This window comes from Parasteatoda tepidariorum, chromosome 4, assembly GCF_982258835.1.
Source record: "Parasteatoda tepidariorum strain Cologne lab strain chromosome 4, Ptep-v5.0, whole genome shotgun sequence".
Taxonomy (NCBI): domain Eukaryota; kingdom Metazoa; phylum Arthropoda; class Arachnida; order Araneae; family Theridiidae; genus Parasteatoda; species Parasteatoda tepidariorum.
The window spans coordinates 96,906,545-96,930,880 of NC_141758.1; the positions used below are offsets into that span (position 1 = coordinate 96,906,545).

Genomic DNA, 24,336 nt, shown 5'->3' on the forward strand with positions numbered 1-24,336 from the left:
AATAATCAAAATCCGGAAAAAAATCCGAAAAAATGGAGAAAAATCCGGAAAATAGAAGATATAATCTTTTTTATCGGCTCACACGATTATATCCGCAAAAAAGAGTGCTTTCTAATATTTTATCAATATAGCCAAAGCAAAATATATCAATACAATAGTGTGAGGAGCACTCAAAAAAATATACATTTTAAATAATATATATATATATTACTTATATATATATATTTTAGGATTTTTGTTTTTGTGTGCATTAGATATTAAAATTAAGAAAGAAACATGCCATTTTTAAAAAAACTTCAAAACATTTGAATTGACTCTCTCTTTAACACCGTGAATGAGTAATATGGACGAAGAAAAATATTTCCTCAAAGGAAAGATAGAAAACCTGCTTTTTACAGCTGATTCGGTAGTGATAAGGGGTTTTTCTAATTGGGCGTACCATTTCTAATTTTTGTCGTTATTTATCGTAGATAAACACAAATTAAAAAAAGAGATCAAGTTTTAGTGACCATTTTATAAAAGACGGTCCCTCAATGAGCGGAACCGGAGACATGCTCAGGTAGATACGGATGCAGTAGCGCCCTCTATAGTAAATACTGAAATGTCAACAATGGACGAACCTCCTCTTAGTGAAATCGAAGTTATTCGATTTTTAGAAAACAGAGGAGGCCGATGCACAAATTACGACCTTGTTAGTAATTTTAGAGGAATATTAAACGACCCCAATCACCAGGGTAAGTGAAAATAAATTTCTTTTCTTTTTCTTTTCCACTCCGTGATCCCTTTCGCATATTCAACAGGTGACGGCAGGCATTTTTTGTTTAGGCTTAACTCCGTGCGTTCTCGGTTTCTACTTTTCGTACAAGGCCATTCACTTTTCTCGGACACCCCGTCACGTGCTTTACCTGCATTAAGTGTTCGGGTCATTGTATGGAACAATTGATTCCACAATTGTCAAATTTCGTTGGATTATTTAGTTTGTTGTTAGTAAAAGTTAATTTTTTCTTCTGATTTTCTTTATGTAGAAATTTTTTTAAGGGGTCTAGGTGGTTTTGATTTCAACTGCAAATTTTTTCGCCTTTTTATAACTTTTCTAAAATTCAATTTTTTTTTTTCAATATGAGCATGTGCATTATTTGTATGCAAATTCTTGTGTGAAACAATGGAAATAACTATGTTAATTCATTTTGCAGAAATAAAAAGATATTCTATGGTGTTAATTTGAATAGAAACAGCTCAAAGAAATAAGAAAATTAAAAAAAGTTTTTCAAATTAATCGTAAAAAATATGCAAAATATTTACCGATATACAAGTGCTAGTATGAATTTAAGCATCATGCTATACTCAAACCAATGGGATTCTATTCTATTCAAATCAAATATAAAAGTCATCTATTCTATTATTATATTATTCTATTAAAGTCATCTATATCATCTATTCTATTCAAATTAACACCATAGAATATCTTTTTATTTCTGCAAAATGAATTAATATAGTTATTTCCATTGTTTCACAGAAGAATTTGCATACAAATAATGCACATGCTCATTTTGAAAATAAAAAAATAAAAATTCGAATTTTAGAAAAGTTATAAAAAGGTGACATAGTGTGGGTATTTCAAGCCTGATTGGTTGTTAAAACGAGACTTTGTTTACGTTAGCAACTGTTCTTTCCATTATATTTCGAGTAAGCCAAGCCCGGCAAGCATCAGTTCTCTTAAGTGATACATTCTATAATCCTTCACAAAAATTCTTTTACAATAATTTAAATTCTCTGACCATATTTTTCTTACTTAACACAAAGCCATGTGGAAAATAAACGAACTAATTATGTATGGAAGTTGCCAGATACACAAAAAAACATACCACGTGTTGCAATAAAATACATAAACAAATAATAAATCTAAGAAAGAATTATATTTCAACAAAGTATTTAATTAACTTTACGTTAATTAACATTCTAACTTATGTGGAAAAACTTTAGCTCAACTTTGACATGCCATTTTGTTTATTGACGATCAACTGGCACTGACGTCATAGGTTTACACGTGTGGGTTTGTTTGATCTTCTTCTTCTCGAAGTGCAAGTGCCCAATTACCAGGTTTTGAAGGTTTATTAGAACTCGAATAATCTTGCACTCTGAAAAAAAGAAATTTTAAGTCAAATTTAATACAATAAATAAATTTAAACAAGAAACATAACAAAAAAAATTAAACAAAAAAACATGACAAATAAATTTAAACAAGAAACATAACTAATAAATTTGATCAAAAATCATGACAAATAAATTTAAACAAGAAACATAACAAATAAATTTAAACAAAAATCATGACAAATAAATTTAAACAAGAAACATAACAAATAAATTTAAACAAAAAACATAACAAATAAATTTAAACAAAAATCATGACAAATTAATTTAAACAAGAAACATAACAAATAAATTTAAACAAAAATCATGACAAATAAATTTAAACAAGAAACATAACAAATAAATTTAAACAAAAAACATAACAAATAAATTTAAACAAAAAACGTGACAAATAAATTTAAACAAAAAACATGACAAATAAATTTGAACAAAAAACATAACATATAAATTTAAACATAAAACAAATAAGTTTAACAAATAAATTTAAACAAAAAACATAAGTTTGAAGACGATTCAAATTTATAAAATGGGTGTGTTCATTTTTGTCTAAAGTGAATGAAAAGCATCTTTACTGTAACTTATGAAGTTTTTTTAGTATTATCTTATCCGTGGTGTCAAATTACTCAGAATAAAACAAGTAATTTACAAATATTTAAAAAAAAATCTAAAATGTTCTTAGGAAAACTATAATTTTCCTTTACTGTAAATACTATAATTTTTCACTCCATTTACCGAAAAACAATTTTAAATAATTCCATTTTCGTGCTTGTTTCTTTCTTAATCGATAAATTTTCTTAATCGAAGTGCCTCAAAACCGCTATCATAATCATTTGAAAGTGAAAGATTATTTAGGTGGCTAATTTAGTTATTGACTAATTATTAAAGGGGTGAACGATCATCCGAAGAGCCAGGTTACGGGGCCCAGATTTAATGTTCACAAAATTATTGAGTTCTTCTTTTCTTAAAATATTGTTTGTTAGAAAATATATTTAAATATTTTTATTTTTAATTATATATTCTTAGACTAACTTACTTTGTGGTTAAAAGTTCTCTTTGTAAAAGTCTGTGTTTTTGTGTCTGATTTCATAATTGAAAATATCGTTTGTCAAATAAACATGTTTTTTATGGGGATCTCTTAACTGATTTCTGTCGAATTTTTAATTGTTACAGTCGAACTCGTTTATAACGAGCACAAAGGGACCGTAACATGTACTCGTTAAATCCGAGTGCTCGTAATAAACGGGTCCTTAAGACAGGCGTGCAACCAGAAGAGGGGGGGGGGCTTGAGAGGTCAAATGATTGAGTTTACTTAAAATTTAATTAATACTTACTTACTTTAATTACATTAATTAATTTAATTAAATACTTTTCTTAATTTAATGACAACTAACCCCCTTCCCCCGCATTTCTTTATCATTTTGAAAAAAAGATAAGACAGAAAGACTAGAAAAAAGATTGCAAGACAGACAAATATTGCTCGCTATAACCGGGTCTTGCTCGTTAAAAGCGACTTCTGTTCCATAGACTTAACATTGATCCAACCAAAAATTCTCGTTTCCCTCGGTAAATCCGAGTTCTCTTTAAATCCGAGCTCGTTATAAACGAGTTTGACTGTATTGTAATATTTTTAAAAATTATTGTATCCTAAAAACAATTTATTTTAGAGACCCCTTTGATTTTTTAAATTAATATAAAAGACACATAAAAATGAAATTTATTAACTACTTCAGCATAGAAGCAGAAAATATTATTGAATCAAGTAATACAAGAGAACAATATGATGAGGTGGAGCTCTTCTGACTTGACGGCTCTCAGATTGTTAAATAAATTGTTGTTATTGTTAAATAATTGTTAATTAAATAATTGTTAAATAGATTGTTAAAAAAAGAGAGATAATTTCTATACAGGGTGCTTATACTCACCGCCTTTAATATAGAGCCTTCTACTAGCTTTTTATTTTATTTAATTTAATAACCATCTTTGAACAGCAGGCACAATTGCTTGAGTTTACGCCTACTAATGTTCAACTCCGTAGCCTTGTAATTTTGAATTCAATCCAGAAGACAAAGGAACTCCTAGATCAAGTATTGGGAGATATTTATCTTCGTGGAAGAGGACTTCTTGATGAAATTAATCCGCATTTGAGTTACATGGAGAGAAAAACCACGTTAGCTTTCCACGGTTAGCGTGACTGCAAAGGGACTCTAACTCATGAACCGTCAACCACTGAGGTTTTTTTACGTCAGCACTGTGGTCGGTGCGAGCCGGCTGCGGAATTCGTATTGACCAGCCATCGCTGGAGCTCAGTCACCTCATTGGAAGGTGAGCACTCTATCCCATGAGCCATCACGGCTCTTTCTACTATCTTTGTCAATAAAAGGCAGGGGTCTGTCCAGACATTTTGTGAAAGGTCCTGTTTCTGTCAAATTGTGAAAAAATTACTCGTAATTTGTGAATATAAAATAAACGTTAAGTCACATTCTTTCAACCAGGGTCCTGCTTTTATGAATTTGCGCAAATAAGGTCCTGTCATTGCAAAAACCTTTTTTAAGCAGTTTTTAAATTGTAAACATCCTGGATTGCTTTGCACTCTAAAATTATAATTAAAAAAAATTAAATTTTCAAAAATAAACAGCAATTGCTGCTACTAAATTAGAGATGCAACATACAAATATTTGGTATTTAGCCCATACTGTTGAACGCAGAATATTCATTTCGGACTAATAATGGAAAAAGCGTCTGCCGAAGACAAAACTTAATTCGTTTACATCCATCTTTCTTTTTTTTTTCCCTGGGAAGGGTTTATTCGATTAACAAAACAATAACGAAGATAAACAAATTTGTGAAGGGTCCGATTAAAAGAAAAATCATTTTGTGAAGGTTCTATTTTTAAGTTAAAATATTTTGTGAAGGGTTCGTTTTTATGAAAAGATATTTTGTAAAGGTTCCGTTAACGAACCCAAATTTCTTCTAAACAGTCCCCTGAAAGAAGACAAAAATCTTAACAAATTGAGCGATGCAAATTAATATCTAGGGAATAAAGAAATGCATGATCAAACTTCGCCGAATTTCTAGTGAAGATAGAATAAAAACGACAAAATCAGATTAATAGCCTGGTATATGTTTATAAAAATATCATTTCAACTAAACACTTCCACAATCAAACAGGTTTGGATATTTTTAGATTAGCTTTCTTTTTTATAGTGTTTCTTTGAACTTAGAGAGTATTTTTGTTTCTGTCTTCACTAAAATATTAATTTAAGATAACTTATCTGTTATTTTTTTTATCTCAATCTTGACACAGATTTTAAAAATATTTATTAAGAGCGATAACTACGGAACACCCTGCATTAAATTAACTGAGAAACAACCACACACACTGATTATTCCATAATGATCAACCTTTATATATTTTTTTAAGAATAAAATGAAACAAAATAGTATATACATTCTATCGAATCGAATCAGTTCTGCGAAAGATGGTACTGAAAATATCAAAACATGTTTGAATGGGTTAGGAAACAGATATGAGTTTAAAGGTGATTTAGAAACACCTTGCTAAATTGGACAATCAAACTGGTTTTGTGGTTTTTCATTCCATTTTCCTAATTTTGCATTCGACAGATTTAGATAGTATGTTTCATTGTTTTCTCGCTTAAGTAATAGTGTGACATCACTAATATGCGTGATTCTTTCTTCATTTTTGGCAAAAAATTTTAAAATAAATATTAAGGGTTCTAACTATGGAAAACTAAAACATAATAATCTTCTAACCTTTAGAACTCTTTTATGAAAATCACTTTTCAAGATTAGACTTTATGAAGAAAAAAAATATATGTTTTAAATATTGTGCATAAAATTAGTAGGAATTTCTTTACCATAATGTTTGTTACTAAGAAATACGCACATCAACACCTCCTGATAAAACTACATTAAATTTTCACTTTGTTCTTTGTTTGCATTTAGAAGAATTATAAAATTTTGAAATATCGTTAAAAAACTGGTCTCCAATACTCGCTGTAACACATCAAGTATTTGCGTAATTTTGCTATTCGAAACTTACTGACACATAATATTTACAATATATTTTAAGGCTTTAAAAATCAACAAAACGTACATGGTTAACATCCCATAGTTAATTGCTTTATAAATTATTCAATTGATGATTTCTTGTTTAAAAACTCATTTGATTTAAATCAATGATTTTTAAAAAAAAAAAAAAACTCATTTGATTTAAATTGCGAGGTAAATTAAGCTAATTTAAATCAATGAACTCTGTTTTTAGGTGCATTCTCAATTCTCAACTGCTTTAAATGCTACATTTTATTGAAACTTTTTATTTTTACTAAGTATTACTTTATATTTGTACATTATATTTGTAAATAGTACAAGTAGTACTATATATTTCTTACTAAGGGCCGCCAATTCATCTACAAATGACAATTACTGGGTATCTAGCAGTTTTTGATAATCAATAAGGAGAAAAATCGATAAAAATTAATCGATATCTGGAAGAAAAAAAAGCGACTGTATGTTTACAGCCAAAAGGCATATCCTTTCCACACCATTAAAGAGCATCCACCTTACTCTTCAGTAGAAGATAATTTAAAAAAAAAAATTTTTTTTTCAAAATTTCTCAAATATCCTTTTATGTATCATCTACGAACAATTTGCGATATAAAAGAAGTTGAAAATTTTTCTCAAGCATTTTTTTTTATTAGGGTTTTTTTAATTAGGATCTGGCTTTTTTTAATTAGCCAGGCCGTATTGTGGGCAATTCGCAAGGCAAGAGAAAAAAGGAGGATTTCTCCATTATATAAGTTGGAGACTCATTATTGTTGTGTAAAGCCTACAGCTATAATTGGAGTTTTCTACACTAGGGAGCGCTGCAAGCTCTTCAATACCGAGTTACTGTTTTTAGTGCGTGGCTCACAAGCGCCTCGCAACGTGATCATAGTTTTCGAGACTCTTTTTTTTGTATACGTGTATTTGATACCTGATTTATTATTTGTGTTTAAAAGAAGAATCTATTAAGAATCATCATTTGAAGACTCAAAAATTGTCATTTTCAAAAAGAATCGTTATTAAACACTTCTTTCCTTATTAACAATACAGTAACTTTGAAATTGAAACCTGAATGATAATTTGTAAAATGAACGTATGTATGATAATGATGATAATGAATGGTAATTTGTAAATGAATGAATGATTTGTAAAATGAATGATAATTTGTAAAATGAATAATCTCGCTGCTCGGACAATATGCTAACACTAACGAATCATGGTGCACGGCTTGCTCCAAGAACAAACAGTAATAAACAAGCAAAAAAAGGCCGAGTCGGAACGCCCAAAAAAAGCGAATTCTGTCTAAATTTGGTAACCATATTTTAACAATACATCTCTAAATAACTAAAAGAAAATTTCTCTTCAAACTCACTAGTGTTACTAAATACCATTAATGTCTTATGAAATGCAGCAGATTTGAAATAAGAAATTATATTATTCATTTCTTTTATTAAAAGTAAAATTACCTGCTTGAAAGTATCGCCTCTCAGAATAAGCTGTAGTAAGCAGCTGTATACTTTCTAACCGGAAGTAGAGCAGGTCTGGAGCTCGAGGTTGTTGCTGTTCACATTCATATTGAAAACACCATCCATAGTGGTCAACTAAATTTGAATGATATCTGGAATACCATTAGTTATGTATGTTACCGGCAAAGTATGAAACGCCGGCATTGTATAGAGTGTCGGATATTTTTAGGCAAAGTATGTGAGAATTATTACATGCTTTCCCTAGGCATTGTATATAATGCCTAGACATTCTATAGAATGCCAAATGCTATTTAGGCAAAGTATGAAATAAACGTCCTGATAAAGTTATTATGTAAATGATGTGCATGTTACTGTGAATGACCATAATCGGTGGTTGTTGACTTTCACCGGTGAATGCTGACTATCACATAGTCGCTTTGGTGAATGTCCGAAATATTTATTACATCCGATTTGATATTAATTTATTCGTGGATATAAATGCCTTTATTCGATATTTTAATACTTACTGACAATGGATTAGATGAAACATCAGTGCTTGGAGTATCGGGCAAATATATACCGGACAATGGCACTTGACCTTAAAAAAATATCAGTGTAGGGTATACCGGGCAGTGGCACGTAACTAAACCTAGTATGACAAGACCTTTGGTAAATGTCCGAAATGTATACTAGGTCTTGTTAAGTGCCACTGCCCGGTATACATTCTCCCGGTATACCCTACACTGATGTTTTTTTAAGGTTCAGTGCCACTGCCCGGTATACATTTACTCGGTATACCCTACACTGATGTTTCTTCTAATTTATCGTCAGTAAGTATTAAAATATCGAATAAATGTAAATATATCCACGAATAAATTAATATAAAATCGAATGTAATAAATTTTTCAGACATTCACCAAAGCGAGTATGTGATCAGCATTTACCAGTGAAAGTCAACAACCGCCGATTTCTGTCATTCACAGTAACATCCACATCATTTACATAATAACTTCATCAGGACGTTTATTTCATATTTTGCCTAAAAAAGTAGCATCCGGCATTATACAGAATGCCAAGGCAATGTGTGAAACATAAATCATTTCATACTTTGCCGGCTAATTTTAGGCATTCTATACAATGCCGGATTTCATTCTTGCCGGTAACATATAGATTAAATGAATAAGTATATAAATTAAATGAAACTTCAAAATTAAGTTGTTTTTATTTAAATTTCTCGCAATAATTCGGTCTTAATACTTTTCAGCTGAAGCTCGCCTAAGGTTCAAAGATATCATCAACAGAGTTGCCGCTGTTGTTGAATATCAGGTATGTCTTATCTTTTATTTATCACTCACTTCAATGAATGTCAAACTTAATAATGAAACAACAAAAATGCAACACATTTTTAGGAGCCCACGTGCTATGAAATAGATATCAACTTTACAGCGTTTTGTTTTCATGATAAATTTTCCTGAAAAATTGCAACTGGTTATCATATTGGATGGCAGTTGCAATTTTTTAGGCTTCGTGGTAACTGGGATCCTGTTCAAATAAACCTTTAACGAAATCCGTAAAGGATGGATATCATCCCAGAAAGCATGTAAACCTTACGGCAACCTTGTATCGGAATTTTCTTTTTATTGTCACGAAAAGGTTTACTCTAAAAACCTTTTTTCAATAAAGCAAAAATATTGCAGTTTCAAACCTTTCATCCTGAAAAGTCTAAAAATTATTTTTTAAAGCTTTCTTAAAAAGTATCGTCACTTAGGTCCACAATGACGTTTTAGATGACGTCACACTAGCGATAGGATCAAATTGCATTATCCATTAAAGTTTCGTGACAAGGAGGATTTTAGCATTGCGAAAATAAACCTTATAATTACCTAGGTTTAAGATTATTTTCACCTTGAGACTAGCTTTATTAAAGGATTTTTTTCACGCTTGAAAACCCTAAGTCAACCTTGATTTAAGGTTTTTATATCGAAGGTTGTTTTTCAAGGTTTTGGATTAGGGTAATGTGCATAGAATAGAGCAGATTGTCACAGATCTCGTTTTAAGGTTAGAAGGTTTACACGTAAACCGCATAACAACCTTTCTTGGGTTTACATTAAAAGGTTTTTTTCTGAGTTAAAAAGGGTTTCTGAGTTAAAAGGTCTCTGAGTTAAAAGGTTTTTCTTAGTTTTTTTTTTTTTTTTTTTTTTTTTTTTTAAAGATTTAATTGTTCCAGCATATAATTTATAAACTATGCTCATTGTTATTCTGTACCTACACTGAATTTGATTTTTTTCTAATTCGTGAGTCATTTATAAAAAGTGTATGAGGCAAATATTTACGTAAGCTTATTTTTTGTCATTAGTGGGCTTTCCCCTTTCAAGCAGAACTAAGCACAATGCAAAATCTTTCCCGTGCTTCTTGCGTAAGAAATGTGAAGCATATTTTTATTTTTGCTTCAACTTATACTTTAATATAATTTTAAGAATAAAAAATGGATCTTTGCGTAAAACAAAATTTACATTTTAATTTAGTAATTTAAATTTTGAAGAACTGCTTTTCGTACTTTTTTTTTTCTTCAACAAATTTAGCGTTTATTTCTAATTTGAAATTTTTCCAAAAGTTGTTTCTCTATCAAGATTTTTTGTCACATATTTGCTGTTTATATATATATATATATATATATATATATATATATATATATATATATATATATATATATATATATATATATATATATATATATATATATATATTTATATATATATATATATATATATATATATATATATATATATATATATATATATATGTATATATATATATATATATATATATATATATATATATATATGTATATATTATATATTATATATATATATATATATATATATATATATATATATATATATATATATATATATATATATATATATATATATATATATATATATATATATATATATATATATATATAAGTAAAATAAGGAAATAATATCTTACGTTAGCTACCCTCATGTCTCTCTCCTCCCCTGTTAGCAAAATTAAGGAATCTCAATCCATTTTCGTCTTTAGGTGTTAACGTAATATATGAGAGATCTCTATTGTTTACTTTAAAAGATTAAGAAAAAGTATACATTTATTAGCATTTATAATTAAAAAAATCATAATATAAAATTATAAAAGTCATAATCATATTATAAACATACTACATTATAAATTCATAAAAAATCTGTACATCTTCGTTCTATACATTATTCCAAACGCATGACGTAAACATTTTTTTTAGCACTCACTGCCAGCCTATTTAATTTTTAAAATGCACCGTTGTTTTCATTATTCTGAAAGAAAAAAGGTTTTAAATTAGGTTTGCATTTTCCACTATAATTCTTTTCAGTTTCTATTTATTGAAGTTGATTAATTTTTGTTATATTCCTTCAACTTAGCCATTTTATGAGTATTTTTAAATGTTTTTCTTTTTCTTTTGTCTCATCTTTAGAACATCAAGTACATCGAACTCAAAAAAGAATATGATTATAACACAACGAAGCAAGACCCTCAAAGCTATGGTCACACTAGCCTCCCTTTCGATTCAAGCGCAACATCAGGTTACACATCGCCCCTTACTCAAAACTTTCAACCTTATTGGCGATATCGTCTCTCGACCAATCCACAGATGCCTCCCTCCAGAAAGGCAGAGCTCGAATCTGCGTTGCGCTCAACGAAATCCAAGTCCCTGGACTGCTCCATTTCGGAATCACCTTTACCAGATGGTAGAGTGCACCACCCTAGAACTCCCTCGAACCGAACACCACCTCAGACCACAAATGTTCGTGTTCGACAATCCCATTCGCTGTCTGGAGACGAAAAAATGCATCCTTCACACCTGTCCACTGAGAGCTTACCATATGAATTAAATCGAAACTCTAATCCTCTGTCTGGAATCGTAGGTTCTGGACGTCTTTCGAACGAAAGCTTATCGTCTCGTGAATCAGGGGTACGCTCTCGTACATTGTCCAGAGACGTAAGCAGCTTGTCGACAGAAAGCTGGCTTTCTGGTCGACACCCTCAGTATGGATCCTCTGGTTATGCGTCGACTGAAAGTGGATCTCGTGAATCGGTTCGACATTCTCTATCGTCGCTCAGAGATGAGAGACGATCTCCCGCTCATTCATCGACTCACAGCTGGCCTGAAGAGTTCCGTTATCATCAGGAGAGCACCGAATGTCGTTCACCTTTGAACTACCCGACTAACAACGACGCAGTGAAATCCAATAGTCTTCCATTTTTTGATCTACCAAATGGCCTACCTTGCGCAACGCAATACGCTCAGAACAGCAATCTCAACAAACCAATTTACCAAAATTCTGATTACGTCAGACGATTGAGCGGCGTTGGCTGCGAGGAAAAAGACGTCGATAGTTGGCACGTTGATAGAAACTGCCACCCTAGTAGGAATGGTAGCAAAATTCACCAGACCAATGAGCGTAGTCGAATTGGGAGTTTTGAGAATAAAAAAATGAGTCATCGGTCTATTTCCATGGTCGATAATGTGGAGGACAAAGATATTTTTTCGGATCCGAATTATTTTAGATCTGTTTCTAAACTTTGTCTTCCGAAAAACAAGTCCTTAAGTGCAATCAATCTTCCTGAAAGAATCGACAATCGTCCGGTGACCCAGTCCAGAAACAATACAAGCGCGACGGTTAAAGATAGATCTTCGATGAACGATATTAAAAGATCGGCAGAAGATACTGACAAAATCCCACCTCAACCTCCGGAGAGGAGATCTCAGGATTCTTCTTTGCCTGCTGTGGTGGAAAAGATTGAAGAAACCCCTGGGGTAAGAAAATTTACCTTATCGTTTGAATTGATGTATGAATGGGCGATTATACTCGAGTAAGAATTTTTGATGGTTTTCCATTGATGGTCCAACATAATCTTGATCGTAACCATCAACAATTCCATCATAAATCATTACATTTTTGATGGTAACCAACACAAGTAACCATCACCCCAATGTAGGAATTCGGACTGATTTATGATGGTTCAACATAAGAATAGCAACTTGTTTTGATAGTTTTTTCAAGTTGAACCATCAGAAATTTCCATCATAGTTTCTTGGAAATCAAATGTTGGAACAATCATGAACCACCACCATCTCAATGTAGGAATTTAGACTGATTTATGATGGTCCAACATAAAAATGAAACCAAATTGTTTTGATGGTATATTCCTGAGAAGCAACAAAAATTCCCATTAAACCATCATGGAAATTTATAGTTGGAACCATCACGGATTGTTGGTCCATGAGAATCTATTGATGGTTAACCATCATAGCATTAAAGTGACATCTTCAATCATGGAATAATGGAAGTTTGTTGGCATATCAAAGACCATGAACGCATAATAAAAAACTTTGGGTGATGGTAACCATCAAATGATGTTGGACCATCATGAATCGCACTGAAACCAATATGAACCATCAAAATGTTTTGATGGGACCATCAAGAATTTTGACTTGAATAGGTTTCTTAAATAATTTTGAAATATTACCTGAAAGTTTACCGAAAAAAATCGTTTAATATCTTCGAAAAACGTAATCTTGGAATAACGTTTATTCTGGATTGTTGTTCGCTCAGGTGGAAAAAAAGGTACATTAACTTTAAAAAAAGCTGTAATTTTAAATTATACAAATGCCATTTTGTTGTTATGGTATTTAGAGCTAACTGCTATTTAAAAAGTATTAAGCTTTTATTTCTTCAATTAATCAAATATTTCCCACCTTAATGACAAATGGATTCTCGGTTTTTGCAAATTTATATGTTGCAGCAAATGTTCAGATTGTAAATGCATTGAGGCACAAAACTTTAGATTCAATAAACTGGCAGTTATTTTTTTAACCGTCGTTGAACAGCCGACATAATTACGACTACCAATCAGGGCTCGAAAAGCTACCAATCAGGCCGCCCGTCCTCGACGGTCAAAAATTCTCCGCGGACAACGAATTTCTCGAATCCGACGTCCGCGCGGACGGCCATTTTCCCGTTAATGTTCGTGATACATTTTCAATTTTTGTTATGTTACAAGAGTCTTGTAAGTTACAAGGCAGCAAAATGACCCACAATACAGCAACATATTGCGCATATATTGATGTTTTTTCTGTCTGGGAGTTCTGCAGCGGTTGAAAGGGGCTTTGCAGCAATAAACTTACAAAAAAACACAATACGTACTGGTCTTAAACAAGAAGCTTTAAAAACAATTATGAACATCTACCTAAATGGAAAACCCCTTTCAGATTTCTGTTCAGAAACCTCTGTAAATCATTGGCTTGATTGTGGAACTAGCAAACGTCATATTTGATTCATTTAAAAAACGCAGTACCCTCGGATAACTTGACATTCCAGATAACTTGACCCTTGTCATTTAAATTATTTCATAAAAGAAATACTGGTTACTATTAGTAACCTAGTATTTCTTTTATTACTGTTTAATGTAATCCTAGTAACGACTAATTCATTGTGCAATTTATATAAATGTTTGTAATAAGTAGGAGAAAATTATTTTTTTATTCATTTTAAAGCGACGGGTTAGTTTCAACGGAGGACGGGTGCATTGTTGGACGAGCCGTCCTCGGGGACGGGTAAAATTTCTGAGTTTTTTCGAGCCCTGCTACCAATGTTCAGTCTCGTAGCCTAGTAATTTTGAACCCAATATAGACGACACGGAATTTCTGGATAAAGTATTGGGAGAAATTTCGCGTTCGTGGACTTTTTGTTCGAACCTTTGGCCAAGGTTCGAACTAACCGGCATTTTATTTTAACTCTAAAAATCCGGGAATAGTCAGGGAGAGTTGCAAGTTTTTACAAAAAACTTGGAAGATTCCAATATAATACTTGGAAAATAACCAGTTTTAGAATTGTCAGTCACAGTAAAATCAGTTCTTGGGATTCGAGTTTAAATCTAACATCTATTACAATTATTTTACTTTTCCATGTTTCCATTCTCATTCTACTATATGCTTTGCTCGCGAAATCTAATATTTGACATTAGAAATAAAAAGAAGTCAAAGCTTTCTGATGAAATATTGCATGGTATATATGGTGTGAATTTTCATTGCAATTTACCCATTGCAATTTCTGGAAAACGCCGGAAAAATTTTTTTCTGAAATCGAGTGGAAACCCTGAATAATTCAAAAATAAATAAAAGAGATATCATTGTTGAAAAAATTTGACTCATAAAAATGTCATCATAAATCAGGGGTCTGTCCAGACATTTTGTGAAAGGTACGTTTTTCGTGAAATTGTGAAAAAATTACTTACATTCTTTCAACCAGGGTCCGCTTTTACGATTTTGTACAAATAGGGTCCGGTTATTGCAAAAAACTTTTTCAAGGACGTTTTAAATTGTAAATAGATACAAGATTATGCTCGGCACTGTAAAATTATAATGAAAAAGTTAAATTTTCAAAAATAAACAGCAATTGCTGCTTCTAAATTAGAGATGCTACATTTAATATTTAGCCTATACTGCTGAACGCAGAATATTCATTTCGGACGAATAATGGAAGAATCGTCTGCCGAAGACAAAACTTAATTCGTTTACATCCATCTTTCTTGTTTTCTGCCCTGGGAAGGGTTTATTCGATTAACAAAACAATAATGAAGATAAACAAATTTGTGAAGGGTCCAATTAAAAGAAAAATCATTTTGTGAAGGGTCCGTTTTTAAGTTAAAATATTTTGTGAAGGGCCCGTTTTTATGAAAAGATATTTTGTGAAGGGTCCGTTAACGGACCCAAATTTCCTCTAAACAGACCCCTGTAAATTGGATTGCAAGTCTAACTAAATTGGATTAGGATGAATAGTTTCGGTGGTAACGACATTGAAAAATGTGTCTGCCTGAAAAAAAAGATCGAAGTCAAGTTTAAAAATTCATTTGCGTTGCACGTCCCTTTACGGGTACTCCTCAAAAAGTTTGATTTTCGGGAAATCAATTTATATCCAATTATTATGAACACTAAAAGCTCTTTTTAGAAAATGTATGTAAACTAATGTATTTTTTTTCTCTTAAGAATATATAGTAATTTTTTTTCCTCATTGTTCTTTCACGTTAAATCTGAACTATTAATAAAGCTAAATTTTATCTTTTTAGTCTGCTGTGATAGAAGAGAAGATTTCCGGTAAAGTGAAAGATAAAGTCCAGCATTTTCTGGAAATGGAAAAGAAGCAAAAAAGATCCTTCGGGGGGAAGGAAAACAGACCACCAGAAGTACGTGATATTAAGCGTGATACTCCTAAAATATAAGGATTCCTTAATTAGGATTTAAATAAAGGTTGTTTTTTTTTCGAGAGAGAAAATCAAATGAATGCCCAATATGGTAATCGTCACCTCTTTAGGAAATATTATTATATATTTTAACTACTTTTAAACTAGTAATTCCTTTAAATATTTATTTATCGTATATTTGGAGTGCTTCCAAAAGTAACCCTTTCTCCTAAAGAGAACGCCATACCTCGGGAGAAACTTTTTGTCACAAATTCTCCTTCCCCTCCATTATTAATTTAAAAATATAGAAAAAGTGAGTTCAGACAAGCCTAGAGTATGCCACGAAGTTTCAAATACTGAAAAGAAATTTCTGAAGTATCAAAATGAAAATGAAGATAACTTAGGATTTTAGATAAGTTCTCTTCCAATAATTTATTTGCGCATTCTGATATTTCGAATTATTTTTTTCAGCAATTGAAACTTCATTGCTTACTCTTAAGTTTGCCTGTACACACTTTTTATTTCTTTCAAATTTTAAATTAGTAATGGAGGTGAAAGAAAATTTGCGATGAAAAGTTTCTCCCGCGCTATGGCGTTCTCTTAACACTCCCTCTTGTCTGTTACAGATTTCGTACTGAATTTTCTAATTCAAATTTTAAAAATATTTGTTTCGTTTATTGTTCATGTATACTTTATAAATATATAGTAATATTGCATCATTTTAAAATGATAGAAACAATTCAACAGTTAAAGACATCAGGTGAGTCTTTAAGACTGTCTCAGTATAGTTTGTCTACGGTAAGAACCCCCCCCCCCCGCCACAAAGTCTAAGGCCGTTTGCTGCTATGGAAGCAAGGGGTTCGCTGATCCGCCTACCACTGAGAATATTTCACGTCAGCACTTTGGTCGGTGCAAGCCGGATGCGGAATTCGTATCGACCAGTCATCGCTGAGATTCGAACCAGGTTCACCTGATTGACTCTATCCCCTGAGCCATCGTGGCTCTTTATAGGGTAAAAATTCTAGCTCATATGACTGAGTTCGTATTTGGATTTATCAGGATTTCCATATCACACCGACAGCACATGACCATACCGTAAATAGAGCAGCCACCAGATTGAACACCACTTTGTAATACTCTAGTTTGTCTACGGTAAGAACTCCTCCCTCCACAAAGTCTATTGCAGTCTGCCGCTATGGAAACAAGAATAGCTGATTTCATGGAGGGTAGCTTCTCTTCATTCTAGGGCTAACATAATAGACAGAACAAAAAGATTCCCTTTCCCTCGCCGACCTCAGCAATGACCCCACACCCCTACTTGAAATAGTTATACCTCGTTACCATAGCCACCGCCGCCGGTCCAGACGATTGATTTGGGGAGTTCTTACTTTCGACGAACTATACGAGAATTTTATTTTGGTCGTCATCATGAGAGGAAATTTATTAGAATGGTTGGTGTCTAAAAGCACTTTTTTGCAATCTGTTTTATTTCAATTTGTTCATTATTAATGACGTTGTAGCAATAGTTTTTTTTTCTATTTTAGGTAATATATAAGTAGTATAAATAATGAGAAATGCTTGTTTAATTCGTTATTTTCTTTTTGATTAAAAAATTCTTAAACGAAGTATACTAAAGAAGGGTTCTTAAGGAAAGTTCTTAATTCAAGAAGGGGAGTCTTATAATAGCAATAAATTTCATTTTATTTTATAACCGTCGTTGAACAGCCGACCCAATAAAATGCGTTTACGACTGCTAATGTTCAACTCCGTAGCCTTGTAATTTTGAACCCAATCTAGAAGACAAGGGAACTCCTGGATCGAGTATTGGGAGAAAATTGCCTTCGTGGAGGACTTTTTGATGGAGCTAACCCGCATTTGCGTTACATGGAGAGGAAGACCATGAGAACCTTCCACGGTTAGTCTGACATCAAGGGGACTCTGACCCATGATCCGTCTACCACTCAGGATATTTCTCATCAGCAATGTGATCGGTGCAAGCCGGATGCGGAATTCGTATCTACCGGGACTCGAACCCGGTTCGCCGCATTGGTAGACGAATGCTCTATCCCCTGAGCCATCACGGCTCAGTAATAATAAATTTTTAATAATAAATTTTCCTCTTCTTTTTTTTAATAGATATAAATTTTTAAAAGAACACATTTTCTATATGATAGCTGTTTTTGAATAGATTGGAAAGAACCAGAAAAGAAATTCTTAACAGGACGCCATATCGCGGAAGAAAATTTTCCTCGCAAATTCTCTTTCTCCTTCATTACTAATTTAAAACGAAAGAAAGAGTAAGTTCAGGCGTACCGAGAGTAAGTAATGAAGTTTCAATTGCTGGAAGAAGAAAATACTTCAAAATATTAAAATGCAAGCAAATTATTCGAAGAGAACTTCTACGTTGCGCAATCCTAAGTTATCTTCTCATCATTTATTTTCATTTGTATATTTTAAAAAGTTTTTTTCAGTATTTGAAACTTCATGGCTTAACTCTAAGTTTGTCTGAACTCAATTTTTCTACACTTTAAATTCTAAATTAGTAATGAAGGAAAAGGGAAATTGTGAAAAAAAGGAATTTCTGGGGAAAATTTTCTTCGGCGGTATGGCGTCTTCTTAACATGGATCGAAATTCCAGATACTTTTTTATTTAGATACGAATCGCAGTAAAAAAAAGCAAAATCGAGGGAGAAATTTAAGCTATGGAGAGGACACAGCAAAAGATATAAATATAGCAGAAGTATTCACACAGCAAAGCGATGGTGAACGTCTAAAAGACGTCGTTTTTATAGTTTTCCGTTATATTACATCTTGAGAAGGAAATGTTCTCATTTATCTTTTTGTGTATTAAAAATAGTAGAAGCATCCACTCTTGTTGTTGTTGTTAGCGTATGCCTATTAAAGCAGAGGGAAGCGATTGTTCTTGTTTTCCAGTGGCGCTATCTATGGCCAAGAATTCGACTTCTGCCACACCCATACGTCACACCCGTTTATAGGGTGTGACCCATTCATTCATCCACAGATCGTAATTTTGACCTGTATCAGAGAACGATCAATCTCCAATTCAGTACACCCAGAGGTTTCTGGGAACATGGAGGACTTTGCGACTCGACAGATCTAACGTGCATAAGTCACCATTTTATTACACGGGGAGTCTTCGGCTGGTGGGGTTCGAACCCGCGAACTCTCGGACATTAGCCCAGTGCCCTACCGACCTGGCTATCCTGGCCCGCATGCACTATTGATAACACCTTTAAAAACCACCGAATTCATTTTGTCTGAAACTTCACATAATATTACCATAATGTTGAAATAATGTCTTCGTAAAAACATTTTTTTCCCTTTCTATGTATTGCTTCTGTAAAAATATGTGACATTTCTTTTCTTTTCTCTTATAGAAGTCCAGTAGCCTGGATGATGACATATCCATATCCGTGGTAAGCATTGCTTTTTTACATATTATCAATATATATATATATATATATATATATATATATATATATATATATATATATATATATATATATATATATATATATATCCGTTAAGTTTCGAGCTAAGACGTATTTTTTTCTTTGCGGTGCTCTTTGGTCAAAGGAAAGGCGCTCCTTCCTGACTTAATTCGCAATGACAAATGCGGACGTACTTGGGTTGCCCAAGTGTCATGAGAAACAACACAACAATATAATGTGTATAAAGTAATATCTAAATAGAATTAAAGGATTTATAATAAGTTTAATTTAGAAATTACCATTTAGGTTTAAATTTCGAAGTTGGTATATTGTTAACAAGGTAAGAAGTGTTTTATAGCTATTTTTTTTCTTCAAATGACAATTCTTACGTCTTGAAATGACAGGTCTTCAAATGACAATTCTAATAAGAATTCTTCTTTTAAACACAAATAATAAATCAGGTAACAAATACACGCATACGAGAAACACTATTCAAGAGTCTCAAAACACAATGATCAAGTTATGAGCCAAATGGCTTCAAAACACATTACCCGGAAGTAGGGGCAGTCAAGAGCTTGCAGCGCCCTCTAGTGCAGAAAACACAATCTATTTAAATATCGTTAAAATTAAGAACATTAAACATTTCATATATTAACGAACGTATGGCGTAACTACACTGACACACGGTCAGCCGACACAATTTTTGGTTTACGACTACTAATGTTCATGTAATTTTGAGCCAATCCAGAAGACAAGGAAACGTCTGGATCAGTACTCCTTGAGGTATTGATTTATTTTATTTTATAACCATCGTTGAAACAGCCAGCCCAATTTTATGGGTTTACGACTACTAATGTTCAACTCCGTAGCCCTGCCAATTTGAACCCAATCCAGAAGACAAGGGAACTCCTAGATCGAATATTGGAAGAAATTTTGCCTTTGTGGAGGACTTTTTGATGGAGCTAACCCGCATTTGCGTTACATGGAGAGGAAGACCACGAGAACCTCCCACGTTTAACCTGGCTACTAGGGAACTCTAACCCATGATCCGTCTGCCACTGAGGATATTTCACGTCAGCAATGTGGTCGGTGCAAGCCGGATGCGAAATTCGTATCGACTGGGATTCGAATCCGATCTCCTCATTGGAAGGCGAACGCTCTATCCCCTGAGCCATCGCGACTCTGGTATTGATTTATTTTATTTTATAACCGTCGTTGAACAGCCGAGCCAATCTTGGGTTTACCACTACTGATGTTCAACTCCGTAGCCTTGTAATTTTTGAACCAATCCAGAAGACAAGGAAACTCCTGGATCAGTACCTCCAGAGGTATGATTTGATATGGAAGCATGGAGGACTTTGTGACTTGACAGATTTAACGTGCATCAGTCACCATTTTACTACACGAGGAGTTTTCTGTCGGAGGGGATCGAATCCACGACCTTTTGGACACGGGCCCAGTGCTATCCCGGCCAGGTATTGATTTATTTTACGAGTGAAGTAACCCCTCGGCTAAGCCCGCCCAGGTATTGATTAATTTTATTTTATTTTATAACCGTTGTTGAACTGCCGACCCAACTTTTGGATTTACGACTACTAATGTTCAACTCCATAGCCTTGTAATTTTGAACGCAATCCAGAAGACAAGGGAACTCCTGGATCAAGTATTGGGAGAAATTTGCCTTCGTGGAAGGCTTTTGGATGGAACTAACCCGCATTTGCGTTTCATCGAGAGAAAGACCACGAGAACCTCCTACTGTTAGCCTGACGGCAAGGGGACTCTAACCCATGATCCGTTTACCACTGAGGATATTTTTACCGGATACTTTGTCCCTCTCTTGTAAATAAAGAGTGTATGTATAGTTTGTCTACGGCAAGAACTACGGGCCCGCCGCAAATGCTGAGGCCGTGTGCTGCTATGGAAATAAGAATAGCTCATTTAAGGAAGGGTAGCTTCGCTTCCCTTTAGGACTAACATAGTAGACCGAAAAAAAAATTCCCTTTCTCTTGCTGACCGGAGCCTAAACCGGTCCCCCAAATAGTGACTCCACACCATAGAGTTGAAATATCTACTATTTCAACTCTATGCTCCACACCCCTACTTGAAATAGTTATACCTCGTTACCATAGTCACCGCCACGGGTCCAGACGAATAGATAGGGGAGTTTTTACTCCAGACAAACTATAGTATTTTCCCTCTCTTCGACAGTTCGGCCTCTAGAAAAAGTGTTAATTATTATTATTTACGAAGAATCTCTAGATCAAGTGTAGATATCCTGCGTATCGCCTCCCTCACCTATATTTATCATTAATTTATTTATTTCAGTTAGATCCAAAGTTGAAAAAAGAATGGTTTGTGAAGTCCTCTCAGTGCGATTATCACTCCCTCGTTAGCTTACTCAAAAAAGAGCCGAAATTGGCGGCACTCAAAGTAAGTTTTTATTCTTTTTCGTTTAAAGTTTTCCCCCAGTCTTTAGTATCGAATGGGGGTGGAATTTTACATTCATGCTTTCTATAATAATGGCAGGATGTTTACAAAATAATTTAAACAGGTTTAAACTATCAATTATTTTAATATAATCGAGAAGTAATCTTATCGAGAAGTAATAATCGAGAAGTAATTTTACTTATGGAGTAATTGAGAAGTAATTTTTCTTAATGAATAATCGAGAAGTAATTTTACTTAACGAATAATCGAGAAGTAATTTTACTTATGGAATAATTGAGAAGTAATTTTACTTAAGGAATAATCGAGAAGTAATTTTGCTTAAGAAATAATCGCTAAGAAATTTTACTTATGGAATAATCGAGAAGTAATTTTACTTAAAAAATAATAGAGAGGTAATTTTACTTAAGGAATAATTGAGAAGTAATTTTACTTAAGGAACAATCGATGAGTAATTTTACTTAAGGAATAATCGAGAAGTGATTTTACTTACGGAATAATAGAGAAGTAATTTTATTCAAGGAATAATCGAGAAGTAATTTTATTCAAGGAATAACCGAGAAGTAATTTTACTCGTTAACAGGATAAATGTCGTTATAACTATTCAAATTGGAAAGAGTTTTTGTGACTATGCAGTCTTTTATATTTTTAAAAATTACTATAGAAATCTAAACTCTAATCCTCTTTTTTTAAAACATAATATTTATTTATTTTTGTTACAATCATATAAAATAAAGATTTTTAGAGAAATTAGTTTTTTTTTAAACTAATGTTTAAATAGTCATTAAATAAAGAAAAAAAATTGCGGAAGACGCGCTTAGAATTTAGAAGAAAAAAATTCCTTCATCACGTCAAATTTCATTTCTGTTGTTACATTTGAACAGGCTGTAGATAAGCTGACATTTTCTTTCACTACTAGTTTAACAATTAATTATACGTGAACCAATTATCGAATTTTAATTTTTCTTTTTTTTGTTCCATCGTCCTCCTTGTACAGTGCTCAAAATAAAAAAAACAGACCACCCTTAATAACTTCAGATCTAATAATCGGATCTTCACGTTCTATGACTCAATCTTATTGGTTAGAGGGGGTAACCTCAAATATGCTGATTTATTAGTGACGATATTTTAAGTTACGAAATCAGGCACAGAAACGTACTTTCTCTTAATAGACATTCCTTTTTTTTTCTCGATTGATTCGGATTTCTGACCCCTAAAACATAGGGGGTAGCCGCAATCTGAGAAAAATAATTCTTATAGTTTGGTCAGGAGAGGGGCCGAAATTTAAACCCCTTAATGTTAATTTTACTTTTTTACATATTTCGCCATATGTCGAGAAATTTTTAAGCGAATTAAAAAATATTTTACACACGAATCCAAACTTCGTTTATCTAGAGATAATTCCAAACAAAATACAACTTTTTTTTAGTACATATTTTTTTTAATTATTTTCTTTAATAATAATCGAAAAAATTATGAATTATAAGGCATTCAATTTTTCTCATCCTTTTAAATAGGAAAATATAAACGAAATCGGTCGAATAGTTTCCGATAAATGGAATTTTGAGAAAAATCGTATTTTTAAAAGTTAATTTCTTCAGAACTATTCGTCCGATTTTGCTCAAATATTGTATTTTGCCATGCACAAATACATTCTTTGAAATTATGCAAAAAGTTTTATATTATGCAACTCGAAATTTTTTCGTCCATTCTTAAATAAAATAATTAATATTTACTAAAAGTTATTTTTTGCAAGGAATTTCCTTTAATGAACAAATTTTATAATTGTATTAAAAAAAAATTTATTCGCTTAAAATTTTTTGAGATATGGGCGAAATACGCTAAAAGTAAAATTAAAATTAAGGGGTCAAAACTTTGGTCCAAGATTGCAGCTATCCCTATATTTTTGGGATCAAAAATCTGATTCCATCGTAAAAAGATATATTTATTCAGAAAAAGACCGTTTTTTTGTCTTATATCGTAACTTAAAATATACTAAAAAAACTAATTAATTAGCATGTTTGATTTCACCCTCTTGAACCTTTAACATTGAGAACTATAGAACGTGAAGATCTGATCTTCAGATCAAATGTAATTCAGAAGACTCCCTTCAGAAGAGAAGAAGAATCGGAAGACTTCCTTTTAAGATTCGTTGTTACGTTTTCAAGCCTTATAAAATATATGAGTTTCTTGGGTTTACAATAATCAAAAATTGACATGGATAAAATTTTTAAAATGTTTGATAACAGTTAGACTTTGCTTTTTAAATTGAATCAAACACAAGTTTTTAATTGAAATTGCGAGGGTTTATTTAATCAAATCAAATCATATTTCTTAGTTTTAAAAAATATATAATTTTAAATTATATCCTTATATTTAAATGAAATTTTTTAAAGCTATTTAGTTACATGAATTAAGGCATTTTAATCAGTGATATTAATTATGAATAATATGGTGATTAAAAGATTTTTTTAAAAGTGTAGCTATTTAAAAACATT

The 24,336-nt window shown here is 32.3% G+C and overlaps 1 protein-coding gene across 1 annotated transcript in view; it reads left to right on the forward strand.

Annotated features, from left to right (window-relative positions):
• Positions 1–572: 572 nt before the first annotated feature.
• LOC107439105 (uncharacterized) overlaps positions 573–24,336 on the forward strand; it is a 61,532-nt gene continuing 37,768 nt past the window's right edge. The window contains exons 1-6 of the mRNA XM_071182784.2: positions 573–734; positions 8,947–9,008; positions 11,173–12,516; positions 15,828–15,944; positions 19,340–19,378; positions 21,719–21,823. Of these exons, the coding sequence (XP_071038885.2) occupies positions 602–734; positions 8,947–9,008; positions 11,173–12,516; positions 15,828–15,944; positions 19,340–19,378; positions 21,719–21,823 (1,800 nt within the window). The 5' untranslated portion in view covers positions 573–601. The remainder of the gene's footprint in view (positions 735–8,946; positions 9,009–11,172; positions 12,517–15,827; positions 15,945–19,339; positions 19,379–21,718; positions 21,824–24,336) is intronic.